This window comes from Tiliqua scincoides, chromosome 16 (assembly GCF_035046505.1).
Source record: "Tiliqua scincoides isolate rTilSci1 chromosome 16, rTilSci1.hap2, whole genome shotgun sequence".
NCBI classification, from domain to species: domain Eukaryota; kingdom Metazoa; phylum Chordata; class Lepidosauria; order Squamata; family Scincidae; genus Tiliqua; species Tiliqua scincoides.
In genome coordinates, this window is record NC_089836.1 from 6178080 (window position 1) to 6202783 (window position 24704).

Consider the following 24704-nt stretch of genomic DNA (forward strand, 5'->3'; position numbering starts at 1 on the left):
CATGGCATCGTGTAAGTATCAAGAGACCATGGGCAGGCCCCAGTCGTCTGTCTCTTTGTCCACCTGGATAATGGATTGCCGGGGTTCTTATAAGCCTGGTCCTAAACCTGGTCAGATTCGTGAGCTGCCATGGAGCTGGTAGCACCTCCTAAGACTGGACCCAGGAGTCCAAACATTACATACACCAAATATCACAGAGATGAGTTTTGAGGCACAAAGAACCATTCAAATAAGATAAGCTGAGATGCTTTTGCTCACTTACATTCACTATTGCCAGCCCAGTGTTGCTCCCTGTGCGCACCTCTAGATCATCATTCAAGGGTGCCTAGAAACATGTGAGGGGGCAAACTAGCATTAATACAAATGATTGTGATGCCAGGTCCTTGCTAAACTGAGTCAGTAAAACAGTTTCATATTCCTGGGTGTGAACTGAAAATATGCAGCATTCGCTCAACAGGAAGGTAAACATGCCCAAGAAAAAAGTGGCACATTGCAACTGGATTGGGGCAGCTGGCAACGGGCTACCTAGTCAGAACCTAGATTCAAGAGCTAAACATCGCAAGAGAGGAACCTAGGGCCCAGAGGGATATTTCCTGGCTTCTTGTTGGCAGGGTGTTGGCAGGGTGAAGGTATGGGAGAATACATAAAGGCTGTCTGTGTTGCCAGTCAAGGGTGTTCTCCTAACTCAGTGGTGGGGTATCTACTTTGCAGGCAGCAGGTCCCAGATTCAATCCACGGCATTTCCAAGACAAGTCTGGGAAAGACCCCTGTCTTAGACCTTGGAGATCCGTTGCCAGAGTTCACCATGTCAGGGAAACAGGCAAGGGTAGTCGTTTGGGAGCTGGACTTCGACTGGGATGATCTAGGTTCAAGTCCCCAATCAGCCACAAAGTTCCCTCAGTGACCTTGGTCCAGTCACTATCACTCAGCCTTTCCTATCTCATGGGAGTTGCGAGGACAAAAGGAGGGGAGTAACCATGTATACCATCCTGTGCTCCTTGAAGGAAGGGCAGTATAAAAATGTGAAGTGAGTTTTGAGCTAGATGGACTGGTGGCCCGACTTGGCACAAGGTGGTATGTGCATAAGTTACTGGGATGCCCTATAGTTCAGCAGCAGGGCACTTTCTTTGAATGAAGAAGATTCTATTCTCTAGGGAGGGTTGGGACAGACCCAAGCCTGAAGCCATGGAGAGATGCTGCCTTCAGAGCAGACAGCACTGACCTGTGTCCTACTCCACATCAGGAGGTAGCTTCCTGTTGTTCAAAAATCACTTTTCAGAAATCCACAAGAGCAGTTTTCAGAGCATTCCCCTTTATTTCTTAAATAAAAAAGTGGTGATCTATAATGACTCCACTCACCTCCACGACCTTGCCTATGTAGTTTTGTTTTGTGAGTCTGTATTGATGAAAGTCCCCGTGGCTCCTGTAGGCCACACGGATGTTCATGTCCAGGACCAGCCGTTTAACAAGAATGGAATATTCTGTCAAGGCTTCCAGAGCATTGATTGTATCCTGTCCAATTCAGTAAGGAAACAATCAGAAGTGGAATCAAGACGCGCTGGTGCAGCTCTGGTGAGAAGGCCCCACCCCAAGTGTAGTACTCTGCCCTTCTGCATCTCTGGGTGTGGCTTTTTGTTTTTGCAAATACCTGTGTGGAATAAAATCCGCCACCATATCGCTGCTGTTCGGACAGCCATCGGACGATTGGGTTGGCGTAAGCTTGGTCTCCACGCAGCAGAGCGGTGAGCAAGGCATAGGAGGTTGTCTCCACCATCTTGGCACTGTGCTGAGAGGGCATCGTCTTATCCACTTTGTTGGAAGACTCTTTCCAAAAGCGAATCATTGGTGGGCCTACTATAAAAGGCATCAAAATTGAAACTCATGGGGAGGGACTGCCTCTTGAGTTCTTGGTATAAATTAATTGCTCAAACCCTCCCCCCCAGTCCATGGGGTCATAGGCCTTTTTTGCAGTTCACAATACCTTGAACTTTTGTCAGGTTAGGGATCAGAACATGAGTGGAAGCCCAAAATGGATGAATGCAAAAGCAGAGTCTTACTGAGCTTGCAAATTAATTTTGGCTAGCAAAAAACATAAATAACTATATAACACATGCAAATGTGTGTAAAACCTAAACAAAGAGAAATAAAAGAAAAACTGCTGATGAATGCCCTGGAAGGTTGAATGAAATAGACGGAAAAGGAAGCCACGTGGATGAAGTTTGCAATGTGGTCATGATTTTAAGAAGGCTGAAAGAGCAAAGAGATGAAAGTCAAGTGGATGAAAGTTGAGGTACCGCTGTACTCTTTTTAGAACTGGGGAAACTACAGAAAGGATAATTGGAAAAAAAACAAACCAGTTCTTTCAAAGGAGGCCTGAACTGCTTCCAGGCAGGGCAGAGGTTTGCTCATGCTCAGACCCAGCTTGGTCAGTTGGTTGGCATGTGCTTGGGCCTCTCTTTCCAAACAGGACATGCTCTGTCTGGGAACTACATTTGAGTTGACAATGCCAGCAATGGTGTGAGCGTGCACAGGAGGGCCATATTTCTAGCCATTAACAGAGAGCATTCAAGGGCTGGAGACTCTCGTGGGCCAGATCTGCCTCCTCACCCCCCCATGTTTTCCTTTGCCCACTTCCAATCTGACCAAAACCATTTGCCATTTGCTAACCTCAGAGAGATTCTTTCCTCTATTTTCATTAAGTGTCACTATCACTAGAAGAAAAAGCAGTCACAGACTGAATATAATCCATTGTGCCGTACCTTTGACAAGGGCTTCACTCTTCAGCGCAGTGAAGGCAGAGCGGGCTCCAGGCTGGTTGGATCTGGCAAGCGCAAGGGCGTAATTCACTAGCGCCAAGGTAAAGGTGCTTTGTGTAGACTGGAAATTCTTCAACAAATATTCTTCAGCTTTATTTTTGGCATCTTCAATTCTCTGTGAAAGCAACGAGGGAACACGGATCACGCTGTAAACCCACCAGGTCTTTTTTTTTCTAGCACCAGGCATAAAAGTGTAAACTATAAGGTAGCTTACCGAGTATGCTCAGCCAGGACTGAAATCCTGCTGATCTCTAGAGTCCCTTGAATCCGAGCACTGAGAAAGGCAAGAATGCTGACCCAGGGGTGGATAGGGACATCTGGCATGCCAGCAGGGTCACTATTTTATTACAGTATTTATATACTGCCTTTCTCAAAGACTCTTGTGGACTCAAGGCAGTTTACATAGGCAGTCTGATCATAAATAACCATAAACTTTTTAGGAGTTTTATGCTATGAGAGAAACTCATAGGAATCTCCATTTCTCCAGATGTTGCCCTTCTTGATGCAGTCATGGTCCTAGCTGCCCAGCTCTTGCACTTTCCAAGAAAAGGGGCAACAGTGCATGAAAGGTAGCGCGAAGGAGGTATTCTAGCCCACCACTCTCCTTTTCACTTAACTTCCTCTCTTCAAAAACAGGTAGCAGGAGGAGGAGGTGTGACGATGTTGGGTGGACAAAGGTGGGAGCATGTGCCCATCTCAGCCTGGTTATAAATGAGCCAGCCCTCGGTCATGGCTCCTCCTCCCCATCAGCTCCCACCCTAAGCACATCTGAGTTTTGACTGAAGCCAAGCAGGGTTAACGCACAGAGGAAAGACAGCAGGGTTTGTGCTTGTTGACTAGTGCGAGCATTTTCTGTGGCTCCTACCCTTTGAACCTTACGATTGGACAGCGTCACCACATTGCATCACTCTCTGTAGAGCAATCTTATCTGCACTGATCTGGGGTCACTATGTGCAAAAACTCAGCAGATATCTGTGAGATCAAGAAAGTGACCAGACTCACCTGCAGTGGGCATATGCCAATGGTTTTTTCAAATCCAATCAGAGAGAAGGCTGTGAGATAGAGAGTCTTCTCTTTCTGATCTCTCGATAACATGCCCTTAAAAAAATACAAGCATGTAACTTGTTATCCGACTTACTTTAAAACATTCATCCACCAACTCTCTGCTTAGCCAAATATCCAAAAGAGATGACAGACCAGCAAATAAATAAAAACAAAACTGGTTCCAAATAATGTATGAAGAACACACACACCTACAGGAAGTTTCCTCTCTTGCCATCTTCAAGTTCTTTCTTGAAACCCACCTTTTCAGTAAGACATGACATCCGGGCTTTCCTCCCATTTCCTACTATCACCAAGTACATATAATGAACACAACTGAGTATGAGAAGAGGATTGCAGCATCAAAATTCAGATTAATTCTGGAAAAAGAAATGTTTTCCAAAACAGGAACATTTCCAAAGATCATGCAAGGTATGGAGAAAGTTGGGGTGTGCGTGAGAACAAGTTTCTCAAGAAAGAAAGTTCCAGCAGGTATAATGGCTGAAAACTTTGTACAGGGAGGCAAAAATATACCCCACCGCTGATCCACAGCTGTATATGCAGTCATAAGTACACAGAATCTTGTGCAACTGACAGCAAAATCCTATGCATGTCTACTTGGAAGTAAATCTGTTAATTCAATGGGACTTACTCTTAGGAAAGTGTGTATCGGGTTGCAGCCTCAATTACAGGTTCACTTCAAAGGAAAAAGCGACTCTATGCTTAGAGAAGGACCACAGTTCAGCTGTAGAGAACCTGCTTTGCACATTGATAGAGGGTTGCAGATTCAATCCCTAAGCAGGAAATTTGTTTTGGCCAGGTCTGCTACAGCCCCCAGACAGCACTCAATTTAAGCACAAAATTAAAATGTGTTACCTGTAGTTTTACAGGCATATAACTTGAAATCTCCCTGAAGGACCCATCTGACATCTGACAGTCTTCAATCATCCAGGTCAGAGAATTGCAGATCGAATCCTGGTCAACAGGCATATACCGGCTAATTTGTCCCAAAACCCTCAGAACGAAAGCCGTCAACCTGCCAAGGTGACAACCAGGTAAAATAAGGACACGTTTCTCCAGGAAACCTGGTCTTCTGTTAATGGTTTTGGAAGAACCAGATTCAGGTCTGAGAGACCCCTAAAAGTACTTATTCACTGTGGCACCTACCTGGTGAAACAGCCAACCCAGAGGATACCTGTGCAGCCTCCTACCTTATCAGCTACCTGTAAACATGGAAACATTCCCACTCTTTTAGGATGAGTTAGGTGCACCCCATTAGCTGGCTGTCTGCCAATTTCTGTTTTTAAATTACATGATGTAAAATCTGTTTTTAACTGTTATGTTTGAATAGTGTGGGCTGCTGTTTAATGCGCCTTATGGAGGAGGAAACTGGTACATTAAAATATTTTTATCAAATAGAAACATTAATGTTCAGGCAAGCAGGGAATATGCTGAACTGCTATTTTGCCCTGATGAAGTACAGCAGAAAATATAGTTCTCAGCTGTCACAAATGACTGCGGGGCCATTCAATTTTTTTCACTGGAGGAGGAGTAGGAATGGGCAGGAAAAGAACATTTGAACTCAAGGCCTACTCCTGATGCCTTCCAAGGCATAGCCCCTGGGAAGGACACATGTCCAAACAGGATGCTTGGCAGTTGTTGTTGTGGGGAAACAAACCCAACACCCATTTTGTAAGCACGCTGGCACTCCAATGACCTGAACTCACCAAGTGCTGGACTCTCCATCCTTCCACATGCTGTAAGAGAAATCACCTTTGCGGAATGACAGGATGCTGATGATTCCTAGCAAAGGCATAAATGTGATGTTTCCAAGGGCTGTTTTGCACACATCACTTTTCACCTGATAACTTGCACCACCGTTCAAGTGTTACAGAACACAGATTTCTGCAAGATGGAGATTAATCCCGGGGGGGGGGGGGAACTGTGACAAAATCCCCACACAAGGGCCTGGTACCACTTTCCCAAGTACCGCTGGCCAAAGACAGCTGCAGTACCCAGAAACAGGCATTGTTCCCCTGCAGCTGTCCCTACAACAACAAGGAGGCTACCCTGGTTGCAGCTGCCTCCTGATCTCTCTCACTCTGCACCCACCTTTCCTGACTGGGAAAGCAGCTGGGGGGAGGGATCAGCAACAGTTCTCCACTACAGTTCAAGGTGGGAAGGCAAAAAAAGGACTGTTCTCTGCTGCCATCTGTTCCCCACCAATGCTATATGAGCCTCCCCACCTGGCCTTGGCTGGCTTAGATGGTGGTGAGCAATCACTGAAGTGGTTCATAAACATCTCAATAGCTCTGGCTTTATCAGTCAATGCTGAAGAGCAGCAGTGGATCCTCCCTGCCTCAGAGTTGGCAAGGCATGGATGTGGGCCCATGTGTCCCCCTCTAGGAACACCAATGGAGTTAGCCCTCCCCATCATCAGGAAGGGAATCTTGCTGGTTGATTGTAACAATAATATTGCCTTTCCCACCCCAACTCAGCCTGCAGGTTCCAGGAATCTTGAAATGACACAAGCTGTTTTACCTTCTTTCATTCTCTTTCTCATATTCACTCTCGAAGCCACCATTTCTGGGGCGAGCATGTCCCAGTTATTGGTCTGTTCCAGGTAGTCGAACACATAAAATACGGGTACAATGTTCATAAGTTCAGTTTCAGCGCTTCCCCGGGGGAGGTTAGCGAGGAAGTGGAGCCCTTTCGGGTCAAGGGCTGCAGTGATCACATCACCCAGAAGAAGCCCTGCCAATGGGGGGAGGGGGGGAATACACACACTCATCATGGAATCCTGTCTCTCAACAGTAGCTTATTACAATTTTTTTAATAAAGAGTATCAATGCACATTTACACAGAGTGAACACATAGGTCTCTGCACCATGAGGTTTACAAGCTAGGTGTTGACACAAGAGAGACAACAGAGGAAGGGAAGGGAATGCAAACAAGGATGAACAGGGAAAGTGCATCCAAGTGTTTTAGCTGCATGTACTTAAACGCAGGTACAGTTGCAACCTTAGACAAAGCAGTGAATCTAAAAGGTTTGCAAAAAAGTGCAGCACACTGAGTTGGATGGGACAAAATATCTTTTTGAGGGTTGAATTTCCCCATAATATTTAGAGGTAGCACAGCAATGTAGAATACAGCATATTCCATATTACCTTTAACACTCACAGTCTTCTCAACTCTGGTCTTAGGGACAATATTTTGTGGTATCCTGTGACGAAATTCCTGCTGTCTACTCACTGTGCCTGTCAAAAAACATACATGAAATGTACCATATGCTTCATTCCAGTCTGTATTATCAAAGTCATCACCACCACCACCACTACTACTAGAGTTGGGATGGTGTAGTAGTTCAGGAGTTGGACTGAGACCTAAAAGAGCCAGGTTCAAATCCCTGCTTAGCCATGAAATTTCCTGGGTGACCTTGAGCAGTCACACTCTCTCAGCCTCATCTACCTCACAGGGCCGTTGTGAGGACAAAAGGAGGGGAGGAGCCAAGTATACCACCCTGCGCTCCTTGGAAGGAGGGCGACATAAAAACGTCAACGTTTCTTTTGCTTTTGTCATATTGATGTTAAACTTAATGATGTGTCACAACTTTGTTCAAAGGTGGATGTTTTTTAATCCAGTAGAATCTCAGACTTCTTCCTTTTGAGAGACAGATCCCCACGCCTTAGCTCAAGCTGCTTTTCAACCTTTCAGGGAAGTTGTGACATGGGAATCTGTCACTCAAAAGGAAGAAGTCCTTTCACACTGGGCACACCCAAGCAAGTCAAGTCAATGATTCAGGACCAAGTCAACTTATTTTTTTCCCCCTACTGTAAATGCCCTTTAAAAATGCATAACTGCTTAGCAAACGTTCTAACAATAGCAGTCTGCAATGAACACATTGTCGATTCTTAGCTAAATCAGCAGAGCTAAACAATGCATCAGAAAAGTAGAATCGCTAGTCATACCATAAACACCTTGTGGGTCCAAAGTGTGACCTTCATAAACTTCCTTTCGAATTCCTTCAGGCTGTAAAAAACAAGAATTGGGAGGAAAAAAGAAAGTAAAAGTACAGTCTGTCAAAGCACTCCTTATTCATCTTTATAGAAACTGGAGCAACAACTGGAAACTTTCCATGATTACAAACATCTGCACAGGTTTTGGGGTGTCTTCCACCCAAACCTTTGACGCAAAAGGTGGTCACTGGTTCAAGATATCTTTTCAATGGGGAAAAATCATTTCTACTCAAGTTACCTCATTGTCACTATATTCATTTCTCACACTGCAAGTGAAAGTGTCTGAGATTATGGTGCATGAGAAACAAACACACTCAAAAACAGGATCAAAGTACCTGAACTGGTTACCCCTTTTGATAGTGAGTGCCTGACCTAGAACTCTACCAGAGAGTTCAAAGAAGGCCACCCAACCAGGATTAAAACAGAAGCCAAACTGGCAATGGTTCAATCCCCCTACTTGAACCCCAAATATTCATGTAATCACACAGCTTACAAATCATTTATTTTGGTTGAACAACATGTGGCATGTGGAAAAGGCTTTGAAAATGAGAAGCTCGATCTTACCACAACTCTTAATGTTTTTACAAGGATTTCGCTGCCATAACTGCTCCACAGCGTGAAGTTGATTGTGTGGAGGCCTATCTCCAGAGGAAGAATCTTGAATGTGACGGTGGCAACAGAGGATTCTGGGATTTCCCGATAAGGCGAACAGTGACGAAGCCTGCTGCGAGGTTCTGGACTGGAACCTTGGAACAGGCAAATTCCTTCACCCACAGTTACTTTCGCACAAAACTGAAACAGGCACCAGGGAACATTAAAGAGGGTTTCACCAGCCGACTCCGTAACATTTTATAAGTTACAGAAAAGTTACATCAGTAATGTTCCTTGCACTGGGCTGGCTTCTGCTGGCTCTCACCACAGAAGTCTATGCGCCCCAACTTCCTGGGGGAAGTGGATCCCTAGCACATTGTGAAAATTGGGTGCAAAAACTGCTGGCTGCAGGGTGTAACAGTAAGGTCTCACCACTGCTATACCTAGAATAATTTTTCCAGCACACTGGATCCAGCCAGCAGGCTGAGGTTTGGAGGCCCATGGTCTAAGAATTCACCTCTAGTTAGAAGAGATTGCCTTCTCTCGTTCCCACTCCTTGACTAGATACTTGCCTTGGTTCTTGCCCCCACCCAAATTTAACAACGCATCTACTCCTGAGACTGCTTTGTTTCATCCCATTTTGTGAACCATATACCTGTCTTTGGTCCACCTGCATGAACATCTAGCTCTCCCATGCTCCTGAACCTGACTCCTTGGCATCTAACCTTTGCTGCAGTGTTGACAGAAAGATAACAAATTATGAAAGACGGGAGTAGCTTTTTGTAGCAACTGGCTGTGAGCTGAAATTTGGTCGTTGGCCAAAAACCTTTAATGAACTGCTCTTCGCAATACTGTAATTTTGCACATAAAGATTTACCCTAGTTCTGGAACTCCCGTAATTGTAAACAGATCCTCTCAATTCAATTTGCTCTCCACGGACCACAGAGTAGGGAATATGCACATTTAAGAAGAAGTCTTTGACCACCTCAACTTGGAGGGCATTGGCAACACATATACCTATATAAAAATAAAAATTAAAATAATTGGTAAGCAGTTAGCATTCCTTCTAACAGTAAACTCAGCTCTTGTGTGCCAATCACACTGTGGTTAAAATGGGACCACCTACAACAGAAATGGAGATTTCTATTCCAGAGATTTGAAATTTTCAACAACAACAAGACAATGAAAGGGGACAAAAAAGCCTTAAAGTGCTTTGTTTCCTAGGGACTGAAATGGTTCAAGGGAGCACATGCATGGAAAATTCCTAGAATGGTGTCACTCTTCCTGCTGGATTAAGTGAAGGGACTGTAGTTGAGTGAAAGAGAAAAGAGGGCAAACTGTAAACATACAATACATACACACAGAGGGAGATTTTAAAAAAATAGGAAGTGAAAGAGTGGGATAAAAATAAAGGTTTTTTGTCCCATACAGAAGACTCCTACCCACCCATGAAGCCAACAGTGTCATCCAGGACACGCAGCCTCTGAAGTCAGTCCCATCAAATCCAGTGGAAAGATGGGCACATCTCCCAGAAAGATGGGCACATTGATTATCCTATTCCAGACTGGGGCCTATAGGGGGTGCCAGTGAGGCTGGGCCTCATTGTCCTGGTATCCAGGACCATGAATAGCTCATTTTGAATTTACACAGATTCTGGTTAGCTGTACTGAACACTGAAAAACCAACCACCCCATTATGCTTAATACTCCTGACAGGCTCAGCTGTCCCTCAATCAGTATCAACTGGATTGGAACCAAAGCAGGAGGGAGGTAAGGGGCTTTAACCCTATCCCCTGTCACAATTGTGAGGAAGCTTGAATGGCTATTACAACTACCAAATAACTGGTTAGCCAACCACTAATACAATACAATGCCTGGTGAATCCAAGGCTTGCCTACGAGTCTATCTTGTAGTTCGATACTGGACATCTTGAAGTCCCAGCCTTAGACCATAAGATTCCCAGTTTAGGTCCACAACCAGGAACAAACATACATCCTATTTTGTATGCAGACTTTTGCTTTCCTCTCATCCCACCCACTACCTCATTTTCTGTGCAACATCTCACTTGCTCAATGAAAAGAACTTACGGATAAGGGCGTTTCACCTACCTTGATCTGAAATGCCAACACCTTGCACTTCCCAAGTGGTGAGCGAATCAGGCAGGGTCACCGGAAGAGTCTTTGAGCTGCATTTTGAAGAGTTTGCATATGACCAACTTTTCAATATTTTCAGCATAAGAATTTCAGTAAAGTAGAAACCTGATTGACAGATGACCATTACCAATGCAGCCACTGTCTCCTCCACGGCTGTTTTCATGCCACCCTGGGCAACCATGGCCCATGTGGTTTGGGAAGACTTTGTGGTTGTATATCATACTGGTGACAAATGAACCCTATCATGTTCAAATTCTGCAGCCTGATTGCTGATGAAGGGCTACACTGGCTTCTCACCTGTAGCTGGGTCCAATTTCAGATATCTTTAGAGCAGTGTTTCCAAAACTGTGGGTTGGGACCCACCAGTGGGTTACAACAATTGTTGATGGGTCATGAAACTGACAGCTGATAAGGAAAAGGTATTCAGTCCTACAGAAAGTGAAACTGAGCTGCATGTGCTCATGAGTAGGCAAACATGCCTCAGCTCCTATTGAAAGTAAGGTGAAATGGAATGCATAGCCACCAAAATCATCCCAAGCTGATGAACATGGAGTTCAACAAACACTCTAGAAGGCAGCCCTCCCACCACAGTAAAGAGGATGAAAACTGAGGCTTGAGCAGCAGGTAAGGGGAAACTTTTTATTTAGTCTAATTAAACTAGGTGGGTTCTGATAGTGTGTCATTTTAAAAAGTGGGTCCCAATGCTAAAAAGTTTGGGAACCACTGCTTTAGAGACTTACAAAGTGGGGGCTATCGATACCTTAAGGACCATCTTCAGTCTGTCTGCTGAGATCATTGGGGAAAGCTCTGCTCTGTGTGCCATCACTGACTGGGGGTTGAATGACAGGTGCACGAGACAGTCTTCACCACTGAGTTACGGCCCACCATGATGTCAACATGCAAGCTGAGAAGAAGCATTCCCCCTTTCTCTCACACCCAGGAAGGAATGCCTCTTACAAAATAATGCTCCCTGCAACATAGGAGTTTATCACCTTGAAACAGTGTGCTTGTTTCTTTCCAATGATTAAATTTTCATCTGCAAATGCAATCAATTTTCAATTCAGTAAAGACAGCAGCTCAGGTTCTGGTCTACAGCTGAGCTCAGAGTGAAGAACTCTTGCACCAAGTAACATACCCAGAAACTTGGTGGACTTCCCAAAGCCAGCTTTCAGGAAAATAGCTTCGGACTTCTGGATCCAGATCTAACATTGCTTCAAATTCTGCAAAACCACCAATTTTTTTTCTTAGTTCCAGCAAGTGACTAAAGTCAGACAGCCGCTCACATGCACACACATCTTTTTCCTATCAGATACTTTCTTTAAAAACAAGATAATATCTGAACATCTGACAAACAAGCTTAGCTGTTGACCTAAACATGGAAAGTGACATCTGCGCTGTACTTTGCAAAACAAGTATCCGATGTCTACTCCCTTGCTTCTTTAAGATTTATTCTGAAAACTCACATTTTTCATGAAGTTCTGAAAACGTGCCTTACAGCACATCGTATGCCCTTTTTCTTATGTCACTCTGTGTCACACCCATGAAAGTGTGCGATTTCCATGCTGTAAACTTACGTTTAAGTACATGCAACTGAAAATCACGTGTCACCTGACTTATGTCTCCTTTGTGTTAATACAGTGGGCCCTCTGTATCTGCAGGGGATCTGATCCAGGACCCTGTGCATACCAAAATACGTAGATAATTAAATCTGTGGTGGGGCGCACCATGGCACTGAAACTTACCTAGGGCATGCCTAGCCCTCCAGAGACTGCACATGGCCACCTGGGCTCCTCAGAAAATCTCCCAGATGCTACTGGAAGTCACCTTCCTGTTGCACCCAGGAGGTCCTCTGAGGCCCTCCTGTCATGGGAACAGCATTTGCAGATGCTCAGATTTGTGGATGCCAAGCCCACAGATAAGAAAGGCCCACTGTATCTAGGTAAGCACATTAGGGTCGGGAACCATTCTCTCAGTCTGTTGGGGGGGCAGAGGAACATTACTTGATTGCATAATGTAATATAATAATAAAGCCAAAAATAAAACAGGAGTGAAATCAACAGTCAAGGTAGCAGCCTCAACAAAACCAGCTGCTTGTGCATGGAAACTTACGCTTTCTTGCCAGGATTAACTGTTTATGAGTTTCATTCTTACGCAGACCTTCCACATAATCACAGCAGTAGACAAAGGCATTTCTGCAAGCAGCAGGCTGGACACGCCTGGCTCTCTCGCTACATGCCTGCATGACGGGATGAGCTTTGATTCCATCCTCACAACACTTCCTCATGTTTTCCTTTTTAAACTTGGACACTGAAATGACAATAAGTATGTGTTTCTTTTAAGGCAGAGTAGTGGCCCCGTGAAATGTATTTCACCCAGCCAATGACTGGGGAAATCTCCATTGCCAAAACTGCTACCAAGACATTTGGAACCCAGAGTACCTAATTTTATAAGCTCCTCATTGACGACCGATCTCACTGATCTCAAAACGGCATTACAAGCATCATCTGTTGAAGGGGGGGGGGGAGAGAAACAAGTAAGAAAAAGAAAAATTAAATCAAAGTTCAATTTTTTTGGAAGGCAAGGGAAACATGCCTGCTTCTTTTGAATCCTCCGCATTGGCGTTGGTCAGAAAGGTGAGCCCAGCCATTCGGAATACGTCCACATTGTTTAGCCCTCCCCCGGCGCCACATCCAAGATCACTTTTCTCCAACTGCAAAAGTGCCTGTTGCGATAAGGACAGGCTTATATTAGTAAACTATAAACTTATATTAGTGGGAGAGACAGCAAGCTGAGCTTGTACTGTTCATGTTTATCATGGACATTCAATTGCAACAGAAATAAATCTACAAATATGCTAGAAATAGCAGCACTAAATACTGTTGACTATTGCTATGCATGTTGGAGCATGAGTAGCTTGTAAGGCATGGGGAGTAGGGCCACTCTATCCATGAGGCTGGCTAAGGAGGTTGCTTTGGACAGAGAGAAGGGTCCACCTCCTCCTCCCGCTCCTTGGATTTGAAAAGGAAGAGAGGAATGGAGGAGAAAATAAAGTGTGAAGGAAGGGAGGGTGATGGACTAGAGCAGGGGATCCCAAAGTGTGCATCGCAATGCTTTAAGGCGTCACAGCACACACACAGGAGCAGCACAGGATATCCCCAGTGGCCCCATTCCCCTGGGTGCCACCAACTTGGATCCCACAAAATCTTGCAAGATCTGGGAGCTGCCAAGATGTCCACAATTTTGACCAGTAGTGGTGTCACCCCCCCCACCCCCCGAGGGTATCACCCGGTGTGGTCTGCACCCCTTAGCAACGCCAGTACAATGCTGGAACCTTCCACATGCGAAGTGTTTGCCTTACTACTGATCCTACTTTGCCTCTGGACTGGCAATAGGGAGAGCTAGCTGGTGCTACTCAGGTGGCCAGATTCAGCCATGGGGCTTTCACTTGCTGACCCCTAGCCTACAGGTTTCCAATATCCACAAAGAGGGGGAGGGAAGTGAAGAAATGTAATTTGTCACAGGTAGCAGGAATCAAGTCTTTTGCTTGCATTATGTTTTGTATATCCAACTAAATTACTCAATTACTACACATTTGTTACTCTAAATTATTCTTGCTGTAGCTATGCAACACAAATGCCAACAGATTGGGGTTTTTGTTTTTTCCATTTGCACAAAACTTAACTCTTTCCATGGGCCTCTTCTTTGTCCCTGCGACTCCATAAATGGCCTTGTCCATGGACGACAAAGCTACAAAAGAGCTAGACTCGGTTTTCATGGAAAGTGATACAACCTCTCCTGGCTTGAATGAATTTTTGCTTGTGGATAGCTGAACCTGAATGGGATAAGAACAAACATTAATCACTAAATGGAAATTAACTGTTTCAAATGGGCACACTGAGCTTTCTTTAGATTGCATCTGTATTTTTTAAGAAGCAGACAGAACAAATCCCTACAGCAGTGATTCTCAAATGTTTTCCCACCGGCACCCTATTTTTAGAATGACAATCTGTCAGGACCCACAGGAAGTGATGACATTAACCTGGAAGTGATGTCATGGCTAGAAGTGACATCATCAGGCAGGAAAATTTTAACACCCCCCATACAACAGAATCAAATCTAATTTATTGAGTAATTAAATCAATGAAAAGTTTACAATAAGTTAAAAAAATTTATTTAAAATAAGAAACTTCCTAACTCTCCCAAGCAGTTGCTGATCTGTTTAAAAAGAATTTTCCAAACATCGGAAAGGCTGCAATCCTATCCACACTTACCCACGAGTAAGCCCTGTTGATACTCATTGCTAAAAACATAGATATAGTAGCCTGCTAAAAGTACAGAACTGTAACAGTTTCCAAAAGACAATCACATACCAGGGTAGCATAAATAAATATTTTATTTTTAATATATTGTTTAGATTTATATCCTGCCTTTCTCCCAAAAGGGCACCCAAGGCAGCAATACACATTGGCATGAATAGGGACCCACCCCACCTGAAATTGGCTCACAAGCCATTTAGTGGGTGCTGACCCAGTTTGAGAAACACTGCCCTAAAGTATAAAATGTGTCACTCACCTGGAGACTATTCCCACACTTCTGTTCTATATTTATCCAGATTGAATCAGCAACCAGCTCAGCAGCCCCCTCTCCGGTAACTATGTAGTAGACAAGAAGGCGGGCTGAAGGAACCATTTCCTTGGTTAGCTGAAAATTCAGACTTTGATAATCTGTGCCTTTAATCCTCTCTTGACTACCGAAGCTTATTATTTTCCCTTTGGATATGACCTAAAAGAGCAAGCAGAAGCCCAGTTGACAACAGGCTGGAGAATCAATAGTTAAGTGCTACACCTGACAAGGCATTATGACTTTCTAAATTATCTGACCCAACCAATAGCCTTGGTTCAGATGTGAAGCCTAAGCCAAAATTTTGGTTTGCATGCCCCTTCCTTTCTCCCTCTTTACTTTGTGTGCTCCAATTCCCTCCCTGGCTGCCTTTCACAGCAAACTGTAGGCTTGCCTGAAAATCAGAATTAGAAATCATGGACTGAAGTTGACAGCCAACTCACGTTTGCAAGCAAACCATGGTTTGCATAAACCACAGCTTACCCAATTCAGATGCAACAGCAAACCATGGTTTTCCACAAACCAGGAAGTCAGAAAAGGTACTGGAAGTGGAGAAGGAGTGCGTGAACTACATATCTTATTTTATTATGGATTATTTATGGAAGACTCCTCACAGTAGAAGCCAGCTCTGAAGGAAAGTTCATCCAATACATACCAAATAGCTGTAGTGATGTATTTTATCAATGTAGTGGCTTAATGGGTGGACGCTGAGGGCAAGGTTATTCCCAACATGCAATGTTTGATGGTTTGAAGCCCAGTCAATGTAGAGATAGCTTCCGCTGAGAGAAACATAGGATTTTGCCTCATATTCCTTACTGGCCTGGTTTTCTTCCTCTAAACTGGAATCTGCAGTTTTAACCTAAGAACACACAAAACAATGTAAACTCTTTAGGGCACCATGAAAAGAGACAACGCAGTACAGGAGCACTAATACAAGCGGCAAATAACTGTGCCAAAGCAGAGAAGATATGCGGGCTCTGAACAACACGAGGTATATTTTGGAACTTGCCTTGCTCCTGGTTTATTTATGAAAATCCTTAAAGACATGATTTTTTTACAGCCTGCCATTTCAGACACCTTTTATGAGAGTTGACTTTTCTCTTTTAGCATACACAGAAGAGATGAAGACATCACACACCCAGTGGGATTTCTGCTGCAATCCTATATCCACTTCCCTGGGAGTAAACCCCACTGAATGCAATGGAATTTACTTCTGAGTAGACATGCCTAGTTCACTGTCAGGTTCATAAATGTATCTCTTTTAATTCACACTACAAACCTATGCATGTCTATTGGAAGTAATTGTTTCCCCAACTGCCTCTTGGTAAACCTCCCCGTCGATCTGGGCCCACAGCACACTTTATTATTTTTTTTAAGATTTGGAATCCTTTTCAAGGGTAGCCCAATGTAACACATGCTACAGTAGTCAAGCCCGAAGGTAACTGCGCTAGATCCTTCCTGGTGAGATCGACCAGGCTCCCTCTCTTCCTGTCTTTGCACAGACTTTGAAAAGTCTCCTCTTCAAATAAGCTTTTAATGTTTAACAGTCATCTGTTTTAAAGACTGCATTATTCAGATGTTGCTTAGAAATATTATGTGGTTCCCATTTTTGTCACACCCTTTCTTGCTGTGAAGTTTCAAAATACAGTTTAAGGCAAACACAGTGTAATTTATATTTTATATTCCAATTGTTATTTTTGTTGTCACTCAGGACATTAATTTTTTTTTTTAATCCAGCTTTTGGAGTTCACTAGTCTAAAACGTGAAAACCCTTCCCAACTGTGCAGCACTCGGGCCAAAGTATACAGTCTCAAAGTACACACTGTACAAAAACGGGAACTCAAAAGAATGCAACTCACGCGAAACTCCAGCACTTTGGTGTCCGTAGGAATATTAACCACAAATCGAGCTGTTCCATCATTCTGGCTTGTCTGGCGCCTTCCTGACTCTGCACCTTCTTCAACCAATTCAGTCTCTTCCATGGCGGCATTGAAAGCATTGGCTGTTAAGATGACAGGGATGTTTCCAGCAGGCATGCCCAATGGATCCTTCACCTGGACCTATTTGCCCCCAAACAGTCACTTTTATTATCATGCTACTTTCCTTTAGTTTCACAGTCACAGGAGCACTGTGGGATGTCTCCGGTGGCCCCTCCTACCTGTTCCCGCTGGTGCCACCTTCTTGGATCTCACAAAATTTTGCAGGATCTAAAGTGGCTGTGCCCAGCTGAGATGGGAAGAAGAGACTGTTGGGATGTCATGACCCAGGTAAGTTTGGGAACCACTGTTTTCAACGATTACAATTCTCAGGCATCTCCCAAGATCATCGGGTGCCTAGGAAATGCCACACTCTTACTTGGTGGCAAACCCACACCACCAACTTCTGTTCCCAATCCCTCTGAATTTAAAACAGAAGAGGGAGAGATTCAAATCCCCACTCAGCCATGAAGCTTGCTGGGTGACCCTGGGCTAGTCACTATCTCTCAGTCTCACCTACCTCACAGGGTTGTGGTGAGGATAAAAGGAGGAGAGGGACTATGTACACCACCCTGAACTCCCTGGAGGAAGGGCAGTATAAAAGTGTGAAAAATAAATAACCACTGAGCTGTGACTCCCACCCTCCATATTCTGGCTATTGGGATTACAGTCTCAAGAAAGAGAAGAAGTAGTACAGGAAGTAATGGAAATAGGATAATAATTTAAATCACGTTACCAGGAGCGGCTGAACACATGAACACAGTCAATGCAACTTATGAAGACTCACCAAAGCTGCAACCCTATGCAAGTGGGGCCCCTTTATCCACACCATAGATTTGACTTAGCGTGGATGCCGGAACTGCACCCGAGGGCCTCACCCGACTTCCTGGAATCATTTTCTGGTCATGTCTGGGAGGCTTTCTGAGGTCTGGGGAGGCTGTACATGGCCTCTCTGGGCCTTGGAACACCTCAGAACATGACCAGACGGCACTCTGGTTGAATCCAGAGGTCCTTAGATGGCACCCACTTGCAGATTCCATTATCTGCAGAGGGGGTGGGTCAGAGAATGGACCCCCATGCGGATATCAAGGTCCAATTGAATGCACTTACATCCCAGTAAGCTGCACTAAATGCAATGGGGCTTATTTCCGAGTAGACATCCATAGGATTGCACTGCAAGGGAGCAGGGCTCATGAGATGGGGCGATATTGCAAAGTCTATGTTGACCTTGCTGGCGCTCACCAACCTTAATGAAGAAGGGATGTCCAGGCTTCACAAAGAGAGGCGTGGCAACCAAATCCATTTTGTATGGAGACAGGGTGTACTGGATACCCAGAAATTCACTATCTTCACTATGGCCACCTGGCAAGCAAAAAAGCATCACAGGAGAGCAGAACATTCCAAAAACGGTGCTGCATCTCAGTTCCCTAATACCTGGGACTGCAGGACCCTCTGCACATACAGCTCAACGGCAGCCTGCCATGGGGAAGCCAGAAAACTTCCAGGTTTCAGGCAAGGGTCTTTTCTAGATCAGAAGCCAGCAATTGGATCTGGGCCCCTTCCACAGGCAAAGCAGGTGCTCTACTACTGAGCTACATCCCCATCCCTTCTTCTTTCTATATATAACCATCAGGTCTGCTGTTATCTGAGCAACCAGACTGGACAGCTCCTCAGCACCTGCCAAATGACCCCTTCTGCTGTTGCTTCCTGTGCAACAGGAGCTTCCAGAAACTATTGCTGGGTCATGCTGGGCCTAAAATTGACTCCACTGACCTGCACAGACCTCAAGACTGCCTCCTGGAAGTTATTTTCGGTTTGAGCCCTAGTTTGCTTCCAGAGGCATTCTGGGGCCCAAGGAGGCCAATGGAAGGGGTCATGGGCCCAGCACAAACTGGAAACAGCTTCCAGAGGCTTCCAGTAAGCCTTTGCAGCACAATAAGGAGCTTTGGGTTGTGACCACCGCAGAGGATGAGATGAGTCACTGAGCTAGAAAGTTTGGAAACTACTAGAATAGGAACATAGTAAGTGACCTTCCACTGACTCAGGCTGTGGTCCATCCAGCTCAGTGCTGCCAGGCAACGGCGTTCCAGGCCTGGAACTTGGGACTCTCTGCATGTAAAGCATGTGCTATTACATCACTGAGCCATGGGTCTGACTGAGCACATGACCATTATTAGGAAATCCATAAGGTCTTCACTACGGGGCTAAAGTGTGCACGTGAGCAGATTTTACCTGTAGACTCCAGCACTGAAGCGGCAATATAAAGAGAGGTGCCATCAAGCTGATGGAGATCATCATAGCCTATTTCAGCTGTGGCAAATTTGCTGTTAAAAGTACAGTCGGCAACTCCATCTTGCATCTAACAATTGAGAACGAGACAAAACAAATCACTGCACCACACACAGAAGGACTGTTCAAGATAACCATCCCTGGCATGTGAGACAATCAGGCTAAATACATCAGTATGGCCTCTTAATGGTCAAGCACACCCAAGACTCAATCCTATCCAACTCTCCAGTGCTGATGCAGCTGTGCCAATGGGGTGTGCATTACACCCTACTGTGAGGGGGTAGCCACAGAGGCCTCCTCAAGGCAAGGTAACATTTGCCACCTTCCTTGGGGCTGCATGTTAATATTTTTAAAATCCTCCCCCCTTACCTTGAGGTTGCATTGCAGTTACATTAGTGCTGGAAAGTTGGATAGGGTTGGACCCTAAATTAGTATTAAACACAACAGCAATAGAAGTAAGTGCAGTGGTTATTTTTAACAAGGGGATTGCAGGTCCTAAAGCAACACAGAAGCCGGGGTTTGACCCCTGAATGACATCAGTGCATTCCCAATGTCATCACTGCAGCTGTTTTAGGCCATCGTGGCAACACCAATCTATAGGGCCAGGGTGTTCATTGATGAACTGATTCATCGTTTAAGAACAGGGCATTGCACACACTCACACCTTTCATTCGTTGACCTAGTTTTGCAGAGGAATGCTTTTGAGTTCTGAAAAGGCAACCAAAAATAGTTGGCAGATATTTCACGAATTACAGATCCCAGCAACTATGCACTACTCGTTTCTAGCTGCGATGAAGAATGAAAACTCCTAAGAACACCAATGTTTCCTTGCCTGGAAAATATACTGGCACCTGACCAAGTTAATAGCAAGTATTTCAAGTCGAGTTCCCAGAAACAGAAAGAGCAGGGAGGCTTTTCAGAGAGCTATGCTCTCACCCACTCGAGGGAGGGACTGACTGGAGGTCAGCAGACTAACTCTGTTCAAATTCAAGTAACAGGCATTGAAGTGGCTTGTTAGGTTGCAAAACAGTTATTTGACTTGCTGCTATTGAGAGCTGGTGTAATGCAGTGGCTAAGCAACTGAGCTGTGGATCAGGACTCCTCTGGTTTGAATCTTGCCTCTGCTATGCACTTACTAGGTGGGCTTGGGCAAGCTGCTCCCTCTCCCCTGAGGCCTTGGGGCCTCAGTCTTCCCCAATTGCAGTATGTGGATAATAATACTTCATTATAATAATACAGGTTTATTGTAGGAGCCACATCAAAATAATACAGTGGGCCCTCTATACCTGTGGGCTCGGCATCCATGGATTTCAGTATCTGTGGATGACCAGTCTGCGGCTGGGGGGACTTCCCGGATGTGACGGGAAGGTAATTCCAGTTCACTCTCAAAGGTGTTCCAAGGCGTGGGGAGACCTCACACAGCCTTCCTGCATCTCAGAACATCTCCCAGACATGACCAGAAGAAACTTCCAGTCTCATCCAGGCGGTCCTCTGAGGCCCTCCAGTCACAGATTTCATTATCAGTGGAATTTAGCATCCTTAGGGGTCCTGGAACAGACCCCCCCCCCCGGATAATGCTACATATGAAGCATTAAAAAGCACCATACAAGTGCCAAGTATTATTTAACATTTATTAGTGTTGATCATCTTCTATTTGGGAATTAGATAAGCTGCCTTGAGTATCCTGGAATAGGCAGGCAAACTGGCCCATTCTGTATCCAAGCACAGGATAGGAGGTGGCTGCTGCAAAACATTGAGTGAGGGGATTTATTTTGCCTTACACCATGTTGAGCTGCAGCCCCCCAACAGGGCACCCAAAGGGATTACTCAAGGGGCAATTTCACTGGCACAGATTATTATTATTATTAACAGTATTTATATACCGCTTTTCAACTAAAAGTTCACAAAGCGGTTTACAGAGAAAAATCTAATAACTAAATGGCTCCCTGTCCCAAAAGGGCTCACAATCTAAAAAAATACAAAATGAATACCAGCAGACAGCCACTAGAACAGACAGTGCTGGGGTGAGGTGGGCCAGTTACTCTCCCCCTGCTAAAAAAAGGAGCACCCACTGGAAAAAGTGCCTCTTATCCAATTAGCAGGGGTCACTGGCACAGATCTGATTAGTGTAATGCAAAATGATTCAGGGAGGCCCATTTTGGGCCAAATGGACGTAGGGGTGGGTGGGCAGGCTGACAAAGTGCTCCACTCACTGTGTCTTGGCAGGGATAACTCTATGCTGGAGCAGTGGTGGGTCCCTCCAAAGCACTGAATCAGCCAAATTGCTCTAAGGCTGGCCCTGCTGCTTGCCAACAGCAGACCAGAGAGCATCCCATGAGCTCTACTTACTAGGCAGCAAAGCAGATTCTCGGGTTTGGCCAGCCACAGGTGTGAACACATTCTCCCCACCACCACAAGACCCAAACGGTAAGCTACTCCCGAATCTCTGTCTGCAATGCAAACAAATAAATGGCCCTGCTAAACTAAGGAACAACTTACAACTGTGTGTAGAAAATAATAACTAAGCACCTACTGTTATGGCCTGACTCTTCAAGCTGCTCCCTGGATGAGGCACTGTATGCTAAGTTCCAGTCCAGAAGTTTGTTTTCTTATGCCCCTGATAATACTAGTTTAATATGGAAATGCTGGAACAGTGTAACTGTCAGGGCCAACCTGGAGCCAGACCTAATCCACCTGAGGCTTCAGCAGGAATTGAAGGCCCATGTTCCCATCTGCCATCCAAAACTGACCTCAATTTGCTGCAGGGCTCTCGGCATCATGGTCCTCTCAGTGCCTTGAACAATCCCAAAGCTCACATAGACAGTTGCGCTGGTCACTCTCTTGTTATAAAAGTAACTTTAAAAACAGAAACAAAAAAGTCCAGCCTGTAACTAAACTTGGTTATTGTCTCTGCTACATGGATGATGACAAGACAAACATGCAATGGAAGCTGATTTGTTTCAGATAGGTGCAGGCATAGGAAGCTACCAAATACTGACTCAGGCTCTTGGGCCACCCAGGTCAGCACTGTCCATAGTAACTGGCACTGACTGGGGGCAGCTCTCCAGACAGAGAAAGGTCTTTCCCAGCCCTACCTGGAGATGCCAGACGTTGAACCTGGGACCTTCTGCATGCAGGGAAGGGGATCTTATACTGAGCTATAGCTTTGCCCCCAGCATCTTCTGGGAACCACTCACTGGAGCAAACAGGACAGCCTTAGAGAAGTGGGAGCTTGGGAGGGGTTTCAGTTCAGCAGGCGAGCACACACTTTGCATGCAGAAGGTTCCACTCCTCTCTTCTCCTCCATACTTTTCAAATCCAAGAAGAAGGAAAAGCGTTTGGCAGACCAGCCTTACCTGGCTCTGATAGTGATCCTGAATCTCTCAAATTGATGAGCGCTGATGAAGTTCTTTTCTGGCTCGATAGTGACAGAAAAGGTTGGCATGGCTGAAAGGTCAGAAGCAGAAAGTTCCGCTCAGTACACTGAATTACAAACAGAAAAAAGAGGCACTCATTTCTCCAGATAGTTCAGTGCTAAGGTGGCCACTCAAGGTCCTCATCAGCCCGGCCCTTGGGCCTTCCTAATAAGCAAGTTAAACATCTCCTGCCTGGAACTGGTCAGTTTGGAGAAATGGTTTCCATCTGCTTAATTTCTGCACTTTCCAAGAACCACCATTAACAGAAGAGTGGGCATCTGAGCAAACGGCAAGCATTTATTGCCCTACAATTGTCCCTAAAGCAATTGAGAGTTTTTTTCCATTGCCGCCTCTCCCTGCCCCCCAAGGGAGAAGTCTGGCTTTCCCTCCTGCTTGGGAGGCAGCTGGTGGGCCAATGTGAAAAACAAGTGTTTGGTTAAGTGAGCCCCTTTCGGCCCGAGCCAGCAGAACTTTCCTTACATTCCTATCCCTGCTTCACCCTGCACTCTCCTTTCCCAAACTGTGCCTCTTCTGAAACACTGGGCAGCTACACATCTACATCATGGTCATTGGGGTCCCTACTGTCCCAGCAATCTCTACTTTCAGGGAGGCCAGGAAAGGCCTTGTAGCCATCACAGTAGTGAGGCCAAATACCACCCTCCACACTGTGGCACACCACTAATTGTACTAGTAACACCGGTTGAAAAGCATAGACTCAGGGCCAAATCCTATCCAACTTTCCAGTGCTGATACAGCCGTGCCAAAAGGGCATGCATTGTACCTTACAGTGGAGGGGCAATCACAAAGGCCTCCTACAGGTAAAGTAACACTTGTTCCCTTTCCTTGGGGCTGTGTTGTGGCTGCATCAGCACTATGACGTTGGATAGGATTGGACCCTTAGTCTGTTGGTTGTGTAATATTCACAGTATTGATCTAGTGCAGTGGTTCCCAAACTGTGTGCCACAGTGCCTGGAGAATGCTATAGCAAACTCACAGGGGCATCACAGGAGGTTCCCAGCATCATCATCTTCCTGCCTCTCCTGGGCACTGCCACCTTGGATCACATATCTTTCAAGATCCAAGATGGCCACACCCAGGAGAGCTGGGAAGAAGAGGCTGCCACAACGGAAGGGTGCCATGATCACAGTAAGTTTTGAAACTGTTGGTCTAGGAGTTTGACCATAAGTATTAAAATATGCATAAGTATTAGAATTCCAGGAAACATCCACTTTACCATATTCTTTAACTTGAAATTTTGCTTCAGCTGATGTTGTGAAGTCCTTCTGATAATTAGCTTTAATTTTCCAAACACCAAATCTATGGGAAAAATAATGGATAACATTTTTAAAATGGATGGTGAGGGTGGGGACACTACAAAGTTGCCCAACAGAACCACATGGGTGACTAAGGCAACAGAACCACATGGGTGCAATCCTACACACACTTTCCTGGGAGTAAGCCCCATGGAACATAACGGGGCTTACTTCTCAGTAGACATGCATATAGCATTGTGCTGTAAGTCCCCCGTCACCCAATACACCTCACTGGGTCATAATTCCCAACATATCACATCTATATCCTGATACATGGTGCCAGTTCTCAGATTTAACGCCTGAAACATTTTGGTACCAGAACCCTGAAGGAACAATTAGAAAGATCACCTTCCCAGACATGAAATTGAATTTGCACGGTATTTCTGAAATATCTGAGCATCTGCAAAGTGTTAGAAAAAATTAAATTTTCAGATATTGTTTCAGAAAATTATTTCAGAAACAATGTGCATAGAT

The 24704-nt window shown here is 45.0% G+C and overlaps 1 protein-coding gene across 1 annotated transcript in view; it reads right to left on the minus strand.

The window, feature by feature from the left end:
- C5 (complement C5) overlaps positions 1 to 24704 on the minus strand; it is a 41957-nt gene that overhangs the window by 7242 nt on the left and 10011 nt on the right. The window contains exons 6-31 of the mRNA XM_066610886.1: positions 24152 to 24234; positions 22858 to 22948; positions 22252 to 22357; positions 19445 to 19571; positions 18459 to 18574; positions 17096 to 17296; positions 15892 to 16095; positions 15189 to 15398; positions 14299 to 14448; positions 13209 to 13338; positions 13055 to 13120; positions 12726 to 12923; positions 11752 to 11836; positions 10572 to 10648; positions 9342 to 9481; positions 8438 to 8665; positions 7826 to 7886; positions 7025 to 7114; positions 6399 to 6611; positions 5585 to 5660; positions 4734 to 4893; positions 3819 to 3914; positions 2760 to 2931; positions 1649 to 1854; positions 1360 to 1512; positions 263 to 325 (exon numbers count right to left, since the gene is read on the minus strand). Of these exons, the coding sequence (XP_066466983.1) occupies positions 263 to 325; positions 1360 to 1512; positions 1649 to 1854; positions 2760 to 2931; positions 3819 to 3914; positions 4734 to 4893; positions 5585 to 5660; positions 6399 to 6611; positions 7025 to 7114; positions 7826 to 7886; positions 8438 to 8665; positions 9342 to 9481; positions 10572 to 10648; positions 11752 to 11836; positions 12726 to 12923; positions 13055 to 13120; positions 13209 to 13338; positions 14299 to 14448; positions 15189 to 15398; positions 15892 to 16095; positions 17096 to 17296; positions 18459 to 18574; positions 19445 to 19571; positions 22252 to 22357; positions 22858 to 22948; positions 24152 to 24234 (3502 nt within the window). The remainder of the gene's footprint in view (positions 1 to 262; positions 326 to 1359; positions 1513 to 1648; positions 1855 to 2759; positions 2932 to 3818; positions 3915 to 4733; positions 4894 to 5584; positions 5661 to 6398; positions 6612 to 7024; positions 7115 to 7825; positions 7887 to 8437; positions 8666 to 9341; positions 9482 to 10571; positions 10649 to 11751; positions 11837 to 12725; positions 12924 to 13054; positions 13121 to 13208; positions 13339 to 14298; positions 14449 to 15188; positions 15399 to 15891; positions 16096 to 17095; positions 17297 to 18458; positions 18575 to 19444; positions 19572 to 22251; positions 22358 to 22857; positions 22949 to 24151; positions 24235 to 24704) is intronic.